This window comes from Catharus ustulatus, unplaced genomic scaffold (genome assembly GCF_009819885.2).
Source record: "Catharus ustulatus isolate bCatUst1 unplaced genomic scaffold, bCatUst1.pri.v2 scaffold_137_arrow_ctg1, whole genome shotgun sequence".
Lineage (NCBI taxonomy): Eukaryota > Metazoa > Chordata > Aves > Passeriformes > Turdidae > Catharus > Catharus ustulatus.
Window position 1 is genome coordinate 17,948 of NW_024879483.1, and position 16,596 is coordinate 34,543.

Consider the following 16,596-nt stretch of genomic DNA (forward strand, 5'->3'; position numbering starts at 1 on the left):
TTTGGGGTTCCCTGGACCCCAGCAGATCCCAGTGGATCCCAGAGGACCCCAGTGGATCCCAGCAGATCCTGATGGATCCCAGACCCCAAAAAATCTTCCTGGGACTTCTGGGCTGAATTTTGGGGGGAATCCTGAGAATTCTGGGGTGAATTTTGAGGGGTTTTGGGGTTCCCTTGACCCCAGCAGATCCCAGAGGACCCCAGCAGATCCCAGTGGATCCCAGACCCCCAAAAAATCTTCCTGGGACTTCTGGGCTGAATTTTGGGGGGAATCCTGAGAATTCTGGGGTGAATTTTGAGTTTTTTTGGGGTTCCCTCGACCCCAGCAGATCCCAGTGGATCCTGATGGATCCCAGACCCCAAAAAATCTTCCTGGGACTTTTGGGTTGAATTTTGGGGGGAAATCCTGAGAATTCTGGGGTGAATTTTGAGTTTTTTTCCAGAAGATCCCATCAGATCCCAATGGATCCTGATGGATCCCAGACCCCAAAAAATCTCCCTGAGACTTTTGGGCTGAATTTTGGGGGGGAATCCTGAGGATTTTGGGGTGAATTTTGAGTTTTTTGGGGTTCCCTCAACCCCAGCAGATCCCAGCAGATCCTGACGGATCCCAGACCCCAAAAAATCTCCCTGGGACTTCTGGGTTGAATTTGGGGGGAAATCCTGAGAATTCTGGGGTGAATTTTGAGGTTTTTTGGGGCTCTCTCCACCCCAGTAGATCCCACCAGATCCCAAACAATTCCCCCCCAAATTTTTCTGTGACTTTAGGGGAATCCTGAGAATTTTGGGGTGAATTTAGAGGGGCTTTGGGGTTCCCTTGATCCCAGTGGATCCCATCAGATCCCAGTGGATCCCAGACCACACACCCCTCAATTTTGTGACTCTGGGGGAATCCTGAGAACTCTGGGGTGAATTCTGAGGGGTTTTGGGGTTCTCTTGACCCCAGCAGATCCCACGTGACCCTAGTGGATCCCATCAGATCCCAGAGGACCCCAGTAGATCCCAGTGGATCCCAGACACCTCCCCCCCAATTTTTTCTGTGACTTTGGGGGAATCCTGAGAATTCTGGGGTGAATTCTGAGGGTTTTTGGGGTTCCCTGGACCCCAGCAGATCCCAGTGGCTCCCAGTAGATCCCAGTGGATCCCAGACCACACACACACACAAATTCTGGGACTCTGGGGGAATCCTGAGAACTTTGGGGTGAATTTTGAGGTTTTTTTGGGGTTCCCTGGTTCCCAGCTGATTCCAGTGGATCCCATCAGATCCCAGTGGATCCCACCCTGCAGGATCTCGTCGGGCAGGACGGGATTCCCCAGGAACAGGTCGGAGTCGCGGGCGGCGCCGGCCTCGCGCAGCCCCTGCACCAGGCGCCGGTACTCGTCCGCCAGGCGCCGCGAATCCGTCTCCTTGATCCTGAAATGGATCCCAAAATCATCCCTGGGATCCCAAAAATCCCAAATCCACCCCAAAACCAATCCCAGAATCCACCCCCCAGCCCCTGCACCAGGCGCCGGTACTTGTCCGCCAGGCGCCGCGAATCCGTCTCCTTGATCCTGAAATGGATCCCAAAAATCCCAAAATCCATCCCTGGAATCCCAAAATCCACCCCAAATCCACCCCACAGCCCCTGCACCAGGAATCCACGTCCTTGATCCTGAAATGGATCCCAAAAATGATCCCTGGGATCCTAAAAACCCCAAAATCCATCCCTGGGATCCCAGAAACCCCAAAATCCAGCCCAAAACCAATCCCAGAATCCACCCCACAGCCCCTGCACCAGGCACCAGGAATCCAGTGCTCGATCCTGAAATGGATCCCAAAATCATCCCTGGGATCCCAAAAATGATCCCTGGGATCCCAAAAATCCCAAAATCCATCCTTGGGACCCCCAGAATCCATCCCAAATCCACCCCACAGCCCCTGCACCAGGTGTTGGAATCCGTGTCCTTGATCCTGAAATGGATCCCAAAATCATCCCTGGGATCCCAGAAATCATCCCTGGGTTCCTAAAAATTCCAAAATCCATCCCTGGGATCCCAAAAACCCCAAATCCATCCCTGGGATCCCAGAATCCACCCCACAGCCCCTGCACCAGGAATCTGTGTCCTTGATCCTGAAATGGATCCCAAAATGATCCCTGGGATCCTAAAAATCCCAAAATCCATCCCTGGGACCCCAAAATTCATCCCTGAGATCCCAGAAATGATCCCTGAGACCCCAAAATCCATCCCTGGGACCCCCAAATCCACCCCACAGCCCCTGCACCAGGAATCCACGTCCTTGATCCTGAAATGGATCCCAAAAATCATCCCTGGGATCCCAAAATGATCCCTGGGATCCTAAAAACCCCAAAATCCATCCCTGGGATCCCAGAAACCCCAAAATCCATCCCTGGGATCCTAAAATCCACCCCAAATCCACCCCACAGCCCCTGCACCAGGCGTTGGGAATCCGTGTCCTTGATCCTGAAATGGATCCCAAAAATCATCCCTGGGATCCTAAAAACCCCAAAATCCATCCCTGGGATCCCAAAAAACCCCAAAATCCACCCCAAAACCAATCCCAGAATCCACCCCTCAGCCCCTGCACCAGGCACCAGGAATCTGTGTCCTTGATCCTGAAATGGATCCCAAATCCATCCCTGGGTCCTAAAAACCCCAAAATCCATCCCTGGGACCCCAGAAATGATCCCTGAGACCCCAAAAATGATCCCTGAGACCCAAAATCCATCCCTGGGATCCCCAAAAACCCCAAACCCACCCCAAAACCAATCCCAGAATCCACCCCACAGCCCCTGCACCAGGCGCCGCGAATCCGTCTCCTTGATCCTGAAATGGATCCCAAAAATGATCCCTGGGATCCTAAAAACCCCAAGATCCATCCCTGGGATCCCAAAACCCCCAAAATCCATCCCTGGGATCCCCAAACCCCCAAAATCCATCCCTGGGATCCCAAAAAAACCCCAAAATCCATCCCTGGGATCCCAGAATCCACCCCACAGCCCCTGCACCAGGCACCAGGAATCCGTGTCCCTGATCCTGAAATGGATCCCAAAATCATCCCTGGGATCCTAAAACGATCCCTGGGATCCCCAAAATCCACCCCACAGCCCCCCCAAATCCATTTTGGAGCCCCCAAACCCCTTTTAGAAACCCACAAACCTTCTGGAACCCCAAAACCTCCCTGAGAATCCCCCCAAACCAGCCAGGGATCCCCTCTGGAACCCCAAAATCCCCTCTGGAACCCCAAAATCCCCTCTGGAACCCCAAAATCCTTCAAGGGCTTCCCCCAAACCCTTTCTGGAGAACCAAAACCTCCCTGGCAACCCCTTAGGACTCCCCAAACCCTTTCTAGACCCCCCAAATTCACCCTGAGCACCCCAAAAACCCCTTTCAGAACCCCAAATTCCCCTTTCAGAACCCCAAAAATCCCTTTTGGAGCCCCCCTGACCTCTGGACCGAGCTCTGCAGCGCGGCCACCTTGGCCTGGCAGTGGTTGAGTGACCCTGAGCACCCCAAATTCCCCCTGAGCACCCCAAATTCCCCTTTTAGAACCCCAAAAACCCCTTTTAGAACCCCAAAAATCCCTTTGAGAACCCCAAAACCCCTTTTAGAATCCCCCAAACCCCTTTAGGACCCCCCAAAATCCCTCCCTGACCTCTGGACCGAGCTCTGCAGTGCGGCCACGTTCGCCTGGCAGTGATTGAGTGACCCTGAGCACCCCAAATTCACCCTGAGCACCCCAAATTCCCCTTTTAGAACCCCAAAACTCCTCTGAGCACCCCAAAAACCCCTTTTAGAACCCCAAAAACCCCTTTTAGAACCCCCAAAATCCCTTTTGGAGCTCCCCTGACCTCTGCCCCGAGCTCTGCAGCGCGGCCACGTTGGCCTGGTAGTGCTTGAGTGACCCTGAGCACCCCAAATTCCCCTTTTAGAACCCCAAAAATCCCTTTTAGAACCCCAAAACTCCTCTGAGCACCCCAAAAACCCCTTTTAGAATCCCAAATTCCCCCTTTAGGACCCCCCAGAATCCCCCCTGACCTCTGGACCGAGCTCTGCAGCGCGGCCACGTTGGCCTGGCAGTGATTGAGTGACCCTGAGCACCCCAAATTCACCCTGAGCATCCCAAAAACCCCTTTGAGAACCCCAAAAATCCCTTTTAAATCCCCCCAAACCCTTCAAGGACCCCCCAAAAATCCCTTTTAGAATATCAAAACCCATTTTGGAGCCCCCCTGACCTCTGGACCGAGCTCTGCAGCGCGGTCACGTTGGCCTGGCAGTGGTTGAGTGACCCTGAGCACCCCAAATTCCCTTTGAGCACCCCAAAAATCCCTTTTAGAACCCCAAAACTCCTCTGAGCACCCCAAAAATCCCTTTTAGAACCCCAAAACTCCTCTGAGCACCCCAAAAATCCCTTTTAGAGCACCAAAACCCCCTCAAGGACCCCCCAAAATCCCCCCCTGACCTCTGGACCGTGCTCTGCAGCGCGGCCACGTTGGCCTGGCAGTGGTTGAGTGACCATGAGCACCCCAAATTCACCCTGAGCACCCCAAAAATCCCTTTTAGAACCCCAAAAATCCTCTGAGCACCCCAAAAACCCCTTTCAGAACCCCAAAAACCCCTTTTAGTACCCCCCCCAAAAATCCCTTTTGGGGCCCCCCTGACCTCTGGACCGAGCTCTGCAGCGCGGCCACGTTGGCCTGGCAGTGGTTGAGTGACCCTGAGCACCCCAAATTCCCCCTGAGCACCCCAAAAACCCCTTTTAGAACCCCAAAACCCCTTTTAGAACTCCAAAACTCCTCTGAGCACCCCAAGAATCTCTTTTAGAACCCCAAATTCCCCCTTTAGGACCCCCAAAATCCCCCCTGACCTCTGGACCGAGCTCTGCAGCGCGGCCACGTTGGCCTGGCAGTGGTTGAGTGACCCTGAGCACCCCAAATTCACCCTGAGCACCCCAAATTCCCCTTTTAGAACCCCAAAACTCCTCTGAGCACCCCAAAAATCCCTTTTAGAACCCCAAAAGTCCCTTTTGAACCCCCCAAAATCCCCCCTGACCTCTGGACCGAGCTCTGCAGCGTGGTCACGTTGGCCTGGCAGTGGTTGAGTGACCCTGAGCACCCCAAAAATCCCTTTTAGAACCCCCCAAAAATCCCTTTTAGAACCCCAAAACCCCTTTTAGAACCCCCAAAAATCCCTTTTAGAATCTCCTAAACCCCTTTTACAACCCCAAAAATCCCTTTTGGATCCCCCCTGACCTCTGGACCGAGCTCTGCAGCGCAGCCACGTTGGCCTGGCAGTGCTTGAGTGACCCTGAACACCCCAAATTCCCCTTTTAGAACCCCAAAAATCCCTTTTAGAACCCCAAAAACCCCTTTTAGAACCCCAAAACCCCTTTTAGAACCCCAAAAATCCCTTTTAGAACCCCTAAAATCCCTTTTAAACCCCCAAAAATCCCTTTTAGAACCCCTCAAACTCTTCAAGGACCCCCCAGAATCCCCCCAAAATCCCCCATGACCTCTGGACTGAGCTCTGCAGAGCGGCCACCTTGGCCTGGCAGCGCTCGAGTGACTGACCCTGAACACCCCAAATTCCCCTTGAGCACCCCAAAAACCCCTTTCAGAACCCCAAAAATCCCTTTTAGAACCCCAAAAATCCCTTTCAGAACCCCAAAAATCCCTTTTAGACCCCCCTGACCTCTGGACCGAGCTCTGCAGCGCGGCCACCTTGGCCTCGCAGCGCTCGAGTGACCCTGAGCACCCCAAATTCCCCTTTTAGAACCCCAAAACTCCTCTGAGCACCCCAAAAATCTCTTTTAGAATCCCCCAAACCCCTTTTAGAACCCCAAATTCCCCTTTTAGAACCCCAAAAATCCCTTTTGAACCCCCCCTGACCTCTGGACCGAGCTCTGCAGTGCGGCCACGTTGGCCTGGCAGCGATTGAGTGACCCTGAGCACCCCAAATTCACCCTGAGCACCCCAAAACCCCTTTTAGAACCCCAAAACCCCTTTTAGAACCCCCCAAACCCCTTTTAGAACCCCAAAAATCTCTTTTAGAACCCCTTTGGGACCCCCCAGACCCTTTTTGAACTCCCCCCTGACCTCTGGACCGAGCTCTGCAGCGCGGCCACGTTGGCCTGGCACCGATCCAGCGTCCCTGAGCACCCCAAATTCCCCTTTTGGAACCCCAAAACTCCTCTGAGCACCCCAAAAATCCCTTTTAGAGCACCAAAACCCCCTCAAGGACCCCCCAAAACCCCCCCTGACCTCTGGACCGAGCTCTGCAGCGTGGCCATGTTGGCCTGGCAGTGATTGAGTCACCCTGAGCACCCCAAATTCACCCTGAGCACCCCAAAAATCCCTTTTAGAACCCCAAAAACCCCTTTTAGAACCCCAAAACTCCTTTGAGCACCCCAAAAATCCCTTTTAGGACCCCCCAAACCCCTTTTAGGACCCCCCAAAATCCCCCCTGACCTCTGGACCGTGCTCTGCAGCGTGGCCACGTTGGCCTGGCACCGATCCAGCGTCCGGCGCGTGATGGTCACTCCCATGGCCTCGATGCAGACGTTATCTGGGGACGGTTTGGGGACACAAATCGGGGTTCAGGGACCCCCCAAAGCTGAGTCTGGGGGCTCAGGGGGGCTCAGGGGGGCTCAGGGGGTCAGGGCTCACCGATGTTGTGAGCTTCATCGAACACCACGACCGAGGAGCGCGCCAGCTCCGCCGACACCAGCCCGGCGATCTTGGGGTCCAGCAGGTAATGGTAGCTGTACACCACCACGTTGGCGTGGGCCAGCTGAAATTTGGGGGGGTTTGGGGGGGCTTAGAGGGGTTTTGGGGTCACCCAGAGGGATTTTGGGGTTCCTCAGGGGGGTTTTGGGGTCATCCAGGAGGTTTTAGGGGGATTTCAGGGCAGTTTTGGGGTCTCCAGAGGAGTTTTGGGGTCCCCAGGGTGGGTTTTGGGATTCCTCAGGAGGATTTGGGGTCACCCAGGGGGGTTTTGGGGTCACCCAGGGGGGATTTGGGGTCACTCATGGGGTTTTAGGGGGATTTCAGGGCAGTTTTGGGGTGCCCCAGGGGGGTTTTGGGGATCCCCAGGAGGTTTTAGGGGGATTTCAGGGCAGTTTTGGGGTGCCCCAGGATGATTTTGGGGTCCAGCAGGTAATGGTAGCTGTACACCACCACGTTGGCGTGGGCCAGCTGAAATTTGGGGGGTTTGGGGTCACCCAGGGGGCATTTGGGGTCACTCATGGGGTTTTAGAGGGGTTTCAGGGCAGTTTTGGGGTGCCCCAGGGAGTTTTAGGGGGATTTTAGGGCAGTTTTGGGGTCTCCAAAGGAGTTTTGGGGTCCCCAGAGGGGTTTTGGGGTCACCCAGAGGGATTTTGGGGTTCCTCAGGGGGGTTTTGGGGTCATCCAGGAGGTTTTAGGGGGATTTCAGGGCAGTTTTGGGGTTTCCAGAGGAGCTGTGGGATCCCCAGGGGTGGGTTTGGGATCACCCAGGAAGGTTTTAGGGAGATTTCAGGTCAGTTTTGGGGATCCCCAGGAGGTTTTAGGGGCATTTTTGGGGTCCCCAGAGGAGTTTTGGGATCCCTAGGGGTGGGTTTTGGGGTTCCTCAGGAGGGTTTGGGGTCACCCAGGGGGATTTTGGGGTCACCCAGGGGGGATTTGGGGTCACTCATGGGGTTTTAGGGGGGTTTCAGGGCAGTTTTGGGGTCACCCAGGGGGTTTTAGGGGGATTTCAGGGCAGTTTTGGGGTGCCCCAGGATGATCTTGGGGTCCAGCAGGTAATGGTAGCTGTACACCACCACATTGGCGTGGGCCAGCTGAAATTTGGGGGGGCTTAGAGGGGTTTTGGGGTCACCCAGGGGGGTTTTGGGGTCACTCATGGGGTTTTAGGGGGGTTTCAGGGCAGTTTTGGGGTGCCCCAGGAGGTTTTAGGGGGATTTTAGGGCAGTTTTGGGGTTCCCCAGGGGGGTTTTAGGGGGATTTTAGGGCAGTTTTGGGGTCTCCAGAATAGCTGTGGCATCCCCAGGGGTGGGTTTGGGGTTCCCCAGAGGGGTTTTGGGGTCACCCAGGGTGGGCTGAGGATTCCCCAGAGTGGTTTGGGGGGGTTTAGGGTGATTTTAGGGTTGCCCAGGGGGATTTGAGAGGATTTTAGGGTGGTTTTGGGGTCTCCAGAGGAGTTGTGGGATCCCCTGGGGTGGGTTTGGGGTTCCTCAGGAGGGTTTTGGGGATCCCCAGGGGGTTTTAGGGGGATTTCAGGGCAGTTTTGGGGTGCCCCAGGATGATTTTGGGGTCCAGCAGGTAATGGTAGCTGTACACCACCACGCTGGTGTGGGCCAGCTGAAATTTGGGGATCCCCAGAGGGGTTTTGGGGTCACCCAGGAGGGATTTGGGGCTGTTCAGAGGTGTTTTGGGGTCACCCAGGGTGTCTTAGGGGGATTTCAGGTCAGTTTTGGGGATCCCCAGGAGGTTTTAGGGGGATTTCAGGGCAGTTTTGGGATTCCCAGGGATGGGTTTGGGGTTCCCCAGGGCAGTTTTGGGGTCTCTAGAGGAGCTGTGGAATCCCCAGGGGTGGTTTTGGGATTCCCCAGGGGGATTTTGGGATTCCCCAGAGGGGTTTTGGGGTCACCCAGGAGGTTTTAGGGAGATTTCAGGGCAGTTTTGGGGTGCCCCAGGATGATTTTGGGGTCCAGCAGGTAATGGTAGCTGTACAGCACCACGTTGGCGTGGGCCAGCTGAAATTTGGGGATCCCCAGAGGGGTTTTGGGGTCACCCAGGGGGGATTTGGGGTCACTCATGGGGTTTTAGGGGGATTTCAGGGCAGTTTTGGGGTTCCCCAGAGGGGTTTTGGAGTTCCCCAGGAGATTTTAGGGGGATTTTAGGGCGGTTTTGGGGTCTCCAAAGGAGTTTTGGGATCCCCAGGGGTGGGTTTTGGGATTCCTCAGGTGGTTTTGGGGTTCCCCAGAGGGATTTTGGGGTTCCCCAGGGGGTATTTGGGGTCACTCATGGGGTTTTAGGGAGATTTTAGGGCAGTTTTGGGGTCCAGCAGGTAATGGCAGCTGTACACCACCACGTTGGCGTGGGCCAGCTGCAATTTGGGGGGGTTTGGGGGGGCTTAGAGGGGTTTTGGGCTCACCCAGAGGGGGTTTGGGATTCCCCAGAGTGGTTTGGGGGGGGTTTAGGGTGATTTCAGGGCTCCCCAGGAGAATTTGAAAGGATTTTAGGGGGATTTTAGGGCAGTTTTGGGGTCCCCAGAGGAACTGTAGGATCCCCAAGGACGGGTTTGGGGTTCCCCAGGGCAGTTTTGGGGTCACCCAGGGTGGGCTCGTGGTTCCCCAAAGGGGCTTGGGGGGGTTTAAGGTGATTTTAGGGTGCCCCAGGGGGATTTGAGAGGATTTTAGGGTGGTTTTGGGGTCCCCAGAGGAGTTTTGGGATCCCCAGGGGTGGGTTTGGGGTTTCTCAGGAGGGTTTGGGGTCACCCAGGGGGATTTTAGGGTCACTCATGGGGTTTTAGGGGGATTTCAGGGCAGTTTTGGGGTGCCCCAGGGGGTTTTAGGGGCATTTTAGGGCAGTTTTGGGGTCCCCAGAGGAGTTTTGGGATCCCCAGGGGTGGGTTTTGGGATTCCTCAGGAGGGTTTGGGGTCACCCAGGAGGATTTTGGGGTTCCCCAGAGGGGGGTTTTGGGATCCCCAGGAGGTTTTAGGGGCATTTCAGGGCAGTTTTGGGGTTCCTCAGGAGGGTTTGGGGTGCCCCAGAGGAATTTTGGGGTTCTACAGAGAGATTTTGGGGCTCCCCTTGGGGATTGCAGGGGATTTTAGGACGGTTTTGGGGTTCCCAGAAGAATTTTAGGGGCATTTTAGGATATTTTAGGAATCTTTTGGGGTATTTGAGGATGATTTAGAAATATTTTGGGATACCTTAGGAATATTTTTGGGATCTTTTTGGGGTGTTTTTGGGATCATGCTGAGGCCCTGGCCAGGAAATAAGGGCAGCAGAGGGTTTAGGGATAACTCAGGATATTTCAAGATATTTTAGGATATTTTAGGGATACTTTAGAATATTTTTAGGATATCTTTGAGTAGTTTTACCGAGCTCTTGGCCAGGAAATAGGGGCAGCAGGGGATTTAGGAATAATTTAGGATATTTCAGGATATTTTAAAATATTTTGGGATATTTTTAGGATATTTTTGGGATGTTTTACCAAGCACCTGGCCAGGAAATACGGGCAGCAGTGAGTTTAAGGATATTTCAGGATATTTAAGGATATTTTAAGAATATTTTAAGATACTTTAAAGATATTTTAAGATTATTTTTGGGTGTTTTACCGAGGCCCTGGCCAGGAAATAGGGGCAGCAGCGGGTTTAGGGATATTTAAGGATATTTTAGGATATTTTAAGAATATTTTAGGATACTTTAAGGATATTTTTGGATGTTTTACTGAGTTCCTGGCCAGGAAATAGGGGCAGCAGTGAGTTTAAGGATATTTCAGGATATTTAAGGATATCTTAAGGATATTTTAGGGATACTTTAGAATTATTTTTGGATGTTTTACCGAGCTCCTGGCCAGGAAATAGGGGCAGCAGAGAGTTTAGGGATATTTCAGGACATTTTAAGGATATTTTGGGATATTTTTAGGATATTTTTGGATGTTTTACCAAGGCTCTGGCCAGGAAATAGGGGCAGCAGGGGGTTTAAGGACATTTCAAGATACTTTAGGATATTTTATGGATATTTTAGGATACTTTAAGGATATTTTAAGATTATTTTTGGGAGTTTTACCGAGGCTCTGGCCAGGAAATAGGGGCAGCAGGGGATTTAGCGATAACTCAGGATATTCTAGAATATTTCATGGATATTTTAGGGTACTTTAAGAATATTTTAGGATACTTTAGAATATTTTTAGAATATTTTTGGATGTTTTACCGAAGCCCTGGCCAGGAAATAGGGGCAGCAGGGAGTTCAGGGATATTTAAGGATATTTTAGGATATTTTAAGGATATTTTAGGATATTCTAGGGATATTTTAGGATATTTTAGGATACTTTAAGAATATTTTGGGATACTTTAAGGATATTTTTGGATTTTGTACTGAGGCCCTGGCCAGGAAACAGGGGCAGCAGGGGGTTTAAGGATAACTCAGGATATTTCAGGATATTTCAGGATACTTTAGGAATACTTTAGAATATTTTAAGAATATCTTAGGGATACTTTAAGGATATTTTTGGGAGTTTTACCGAGCTCCTGGCCAGGAAATAGGGGCAGCAGGGGGTTTAGGGATAATTCAGGATATTTTAGGATATTTTAGGGATAACTCAGGATACTTCAGGATATTTTTAGGATATTTTTGAACAGTTTTACCGAGGCCCTGGCCAGGAAATAGGGGTAGCAGGGGATTTAGGGATAACTCAGGATATTCTAGAATATTTCATGGATATTTTAGGATACTTTAAGAATATTTCAGGATACTTCAAGGATATTTTTAGGATATTTTTAGGTTGTTTTACCGAGGCTCTGGCCAGGAAATAGGGGCAGCAGGGGATTTAGGGATATTTCAGGACATTTTAAGGATATTTTGGGATACTTTAAGGATATTTTTGAGCAGTTTTACCGAGGCTCTGGCCAGGAAATAGGGACAGCAAGGGGATTTAGGAACATTTCAGGATATTTCAGGATATTTTTAGGGGCATTTTAGGATATTTTAGGGATACTTTAGAATATTTTTAGGATATTTTTGAGCAGTTTTACCAAGCTCCTGGCCAGGAAATAGGGGCAGCAGAAGATTTAGGGATAACTCAGGATATTTTAGGATATTTTAGGGATAACTCAGGATACTTTAGAATATTTTTAGGATATTTTTGGGAGTTTTACCGAGGCTCTGGCCAGGAAATAGGGGCAGCAGTGAGTTTAAGGATATTTCAGGATATTTAAGGATATTTTATAGATATTTCAGGATACTTTAAGAATATTTTAGGATACTTTAAGGATATTTTTGGGAGTTTTACCGAGCTCCTGGCCAGGAAATAGGGGCAGCAGGGGGTTCAGGGATATTTCAGGATATTTTAGGATATTTTAGGATATTTTTGGGATATTTTTGAGCAGTTTTACCGAGCTCCTGGCCAGGAAATAGGGGCAGCAGCCGCGCTGCCTCCCCAGCGCCCGCAGATCGTCCAGGTTGTGAACCCCGAAGGGGAGGGGGCTCTGCCGGCCCCGGGCCTCGAACTCCTGGGGGAAATGGGGCTGGGGTCACCAAAATGGGGCTGGGGTCACCAAAAATGGGTGAAAACATCCCAAAATGGGGCTGGGGTCAGCAAAAAATGGGGCTGGGGTCACCAAAAATGGGGTTGGGGTCACCAAAATGGGGCTGGGGTCACCAAAAATGGGTGAAAACATCCCAAAATGGGGCTGGGGTCAGCAAAAAATGGGGCTGGGGTCACCAAAAATGGGGTTGGGGTCACCAAAATGGGGCTGGGGTCAGCAAAAATGGGGCTGGGGTCAGCAAAAATGGGCGAAAACAGCCCAAAATGGGGCTGGGGTCAGCAAAAACGGGGCTAGGGTCACCAAAATGGGGCTGGGGGTTCCAAAAAATAAATAAAAACAGCCCAAAATGGGGCTGGGGTCACCAGATAATGGGGCTGGGGTCACCAAAAATGGGTGAAAACAGCCCAAAATGGGGCTGGGGGTTCCAAAAAATGGGGCTGAGGTCAGCAAAAATGGGGCTGGGGGTCACCAAAATGGGGCTGGGGTCCCAAAATGAAGCAGTGACCCCAATGCAGGGTCCCACAGAATCCATTTGGGATCCCCCTGGGACCCCCAAGATCCCCCCCAGATCCCTCTGAGACCCCTCAGATCCCCTCAGGATCCCTCTGGGACCTTTTGGGACCACCCAGATCCCTTTGGGACCCCCCCAGATCCCCCAGAACCCCCTGGGACCCTTCAGGACCCCCCAGATCCCCCCTGGGACCACCAAGATCCCCCCCAAATCCCTCTGAGACCCCTCAGATCCCCTCAGGATCCCTCTGGGACCCCCCCAGATCCCCCCCAGGTCCCTTTGGGACCCCCCAGATCCCCCCAGATCCCTCTGAGACCCCTCAGGATCTCCCTGGGACCTTTTGAGACCCCCCCAGATCCCTTTGGGACCCCCCAGATCCCCCCAGGACCCCCCCAAATCCCTTTGGGACCCCCCCAGATCCCCTCAGGACCCCCAAGATCCCCCCCAAATCCCTCTGAGACCCCTCAGGATCCTTCTGGGACCTTTTGGGACCCCCAAGATCCCCCCAGCTCCCCCTGGGACCCCCTCAGATCCCTTCAGGACCCCTCAGATCCCTTCAGGACCCCCCCAGATCCCCCTGGATCCCCCCAGATCCCTCTGGGACCCCCCCAAATCCCTTTAGGACTCCCCAGACCCCCCCAGATCCCTTCAGGACCCCCCAGATCCCTTTGGGACCCCCCCAGATCCCCCTGGATCCCCCCAGATCCCTCTGGGACCCCCCCAAATCCCTTTAGGACTCCCCAGACCCCCCCAGATCCCTTCAGGACCCCCCAGATCCCTTTGGGACCCCCCCAGATCCCTTCAGGATCCCCCCAGATCCCTCTGGGACCCCCCAGATCCCTTCAGGACTCCCCCAGATCCCTTCAGGACCCCCCCAGCTCCCCCTGGATCCCCCCAGATCCCTTCAGAACTCCCCCAGATCCCTTCAGGACCCCCCCAGATCCCTTTGGGATCCCCCAGACCTGGAAGAAGGCGCAGGCGTCCCGGGGTCCCTCGGGGGGGTCCTGCAGGTACGAGGCCGTCAGGGCCAGGCAGCGACTGTCGACCTCCTTCCCGAAACGGAGAGCGGAGACCTGGGCAGGGAGGGATCCACTGGGATCTGCTGGGACCCACTGGGACCCGCTGGGACCTGCTGAGACTCACTCACAGCCCTGGGACCACACCAGGACCTCCCCCCTCCTTCCCGAAACTGAGAGCTGAGACCTGGGGAGGGGGAGATCCACTGGGATCTGCTGGGACTCACTGGAATCTGCCTGGATCCATGGGGGCCTGCTGAGACTCACTGGGACCCACCTGGATCCACCCACAGCCTTGGGACCCCCCTGAGATCTCCCCCCTTCCCGAAACGGAGAGCTGAGACCTGGGGAGGGAGGGATCCACTGGGACCTGCTGGGACCTGCCTGGATCCACTGGGATCTGCTGGGACCTGCTAGGACTCACGGGGACCCACTGGGATCTGCCTGGATCCACCCACAGCCCTGGGACCCCCTCTGTGATCTTCCCCCTTCCTGAAACAGAGAGCTGAGACCTGGGGAGGAGGGGATCCACTGGGATCTACTGGAACCTGCTGGGATCTGCCTGGATCCATTGGGGCCTGCTGAGACCCACTCACTGCCCTGCCGCCCCCTGTGATCTCCCTCCTTCCTGAAACGCAGCGCGGACACGTGGGGATGGGATCTGCTGGGATCCACTGGGACCTGCCTAGATCCACCCACAGTCCTGGGATCCTCCCTCAACCTCCCCACGATCCCCCTTCAGTCCTGAAACAGAATGCTGAAACCTGCCTGGGGATCGAATGGGATCTGCTGGGATCCCCAGACCCATCCAGGATCCCCTCAGACCTCCAGATCCCCTCAGATCCCTCCAGATCCCAGCTCTCACCTCAGGGTGCACACAGAGGTTTTTTCGGGAGCTCAGCGCCAGCGCCAGGAAGGGCAGAGGCTCCCCCAGGATCCCTGACACCCCTCAGACCCCCTCAGACCCATCCAGGATCCCCCCCGACCCATCCAAGATCCCCAGGGATCCCCCCAGATCCCCAGGGATCCCCCCAGATCCCAGCTCTCACCTCAGGGTGCACGCAGAGGTTCTTGCAGGAGCTCAGCACCAGGAAGGGCAGAGGTTCCCCCAGGATCCCTGACACCCCCTCAGGATCCCTGACACCCCCCAGATCCCCAGGGATCCCCCCAGATCCATCCAGGATCCCCTCAGACCCCCAGATCCCCAGGGATCCCCCCAGATCCCCCCCCAGATCCCGTCTCTCACCTCAGGGTGCACGCAGAGTTTCTTGCAGGAGCTCAGCACCAGGAAGAGCAAAAGCTCCCCCAGGATCTCTGGGATCCCTGACACCCCCCAGGATCCCTGGGATCCCTAACACCCCCTAGATCCCCCCAGACCCATCCAGGATCCCCTCACACCCCCCAGATCCATTCAGGATCCCCCCAGATCCGTGCAGGATCCCCTCAGACCCCCAGATCCCAGATCTGGCCTCGGGGTACACGCAGAGGTTCTTGCAGGAGCTCAGCACCAGGAAGGGCAGAGGTTCCCCCAGGATCCCTGGGATCTCTGACACCCCTCAGACCCCCTCAAACCCATCCAGGATCCCCCCAGATCCCCAGGGATCCCCCCAGACCCATCCAGGATCCCCCCAGACACCCCAGATCCCCAGGGATCCCCCCAGATCCCGGCTCTCACCTCGGGGTGCACGCAGAGTTTCTTGTGGGAGCTCAGCGCCAGGAAGAGCAAAAGCTCCCCCAGGATCCCTGGGATCTCTGACACCCCTCAGGATCCCTGACACCCTCCAGATCCCCTCAGACCCATCCAGGATCCCCTCAGACCCCCAGGGATCTCCCCAGATCCCCATGGATCCCCTCAGATCTCACCTCAGGGTGCACGCAGAGGTTTTTTCGGGAGCTCAGCGCCAGGAAGAGCAGAGGCTCCCCCAGGATCTCTGACACCCCCCAGGATCCCTGATAACCCTCAGATCCCCTCAAACCCATCCAGGATCCCCCCCAGATCCATCCAGGATCCCCCCAGACACCCCAGATCCCCAGGGATCCCCTCAGATCTCACCTCAAGGTGCACGCAGAGGTTCTTGCAGGAGTTCAGCACCAGGAAGAGCAGAGGCTCCCCCAGGATCCCTGGGATCCCTGACACCCCTCAGACCCATCCAAGATCCCCTCAGATCCCCCCAGATCCCCCCAGATCCCCTAAGATCCGGGGTGCACACAGAGCTTCTCGCAGGAGCTCAGCACCAGGAAGGGCAGGGGCTCCCCCAGGATCCCTGGGATCCCTGACACCCCCCAGATCCCCCCAGATCCCCATGGATCCCCCCAGATCTCACCTCAGGGTGCACGCAGAGGTTTTTTCGGGAGCTCAGCGCCAGCGCCAGGAACAGCAGAGGCTCCCCCAGGATCCCTGGGATCTCTGACACCCCTCAGACCCATCCAGGATCCCCAGGGATCCCCCCAGATCCCCAGGGATCCCGTCTCTCACCTCGGGGTGCACGCAGAGGTTTTTTCGGGAGCTCAGCGCCAGCGCCAGGAAGGGCAGAGGCTCCCCCAGGTCCCGCTCGTAGCAATCCAGGAGCTTCCGCAGCTCCTCCACCACCTGGGGAGGGATCAGGGGATCTGAGGGGATCCACCTGAGGGATCCAGCCCTGAGAGATTCACCCAAACCCCTGAGGGATCCACCCATCCCCCCCACACCAATCCAGGAGCTTCCGCAGCTCCTCCACCACCTGGGGAGGGATCAGCAGGGATCCCGGGGATCTGAGGGGATCCACCTGAGGGATCCAGCCCTGAGGGATCCCCCACAGCCCTCAGGGATCCACC

The 16,596-nt window shown here is 54.7% G+C and overlaps 1 protein-coding gene across 1 annotated transcript in view; it reads right to left on the minus strand.

Annotated features, from left to right (window-relative positions):
* The window catches only part of ERCC2 (ERCC excision repair 2, TFIIH core complex helicase subunit), a gene marked incomplete at both ends in the record, with an annotated part of 34,095 nt that extends 17,723 nt beyond the window's left edge, over positions 1 to 16,372 (minus strand). The window contains 6 exons of the mRNA XM_033086771.1: positions 1,280 to 1,413; positions 6,470 to 6,566; positions 6,668 to 6,791; positions 12,103 to 12,219; positions 13,729 to 13,839; positions 16,259 to 16,372. Coding sequence (XP_032942662.1) covers positions 1,280 to 1,413; positions 6,470 to 6,566; positions 6,668 to 6,791; positions 12,103 to 12,219; positions 13,729 to 13,839; positions 16,259 to 16,372 — 697 coding nt within the window. The remainder of the gene's footprint in view (positions 1 to 1,279; positions 1,414 to 6,469; positions 6,567 to 6,667; positions 6,792 to 12,102; positions 12,220 to 13,728; positions 13,840 to 16,258) is intronic.
* Between the last annotated feature and the right edge of the window lie 224 nt (positions 16,373 to 16,596).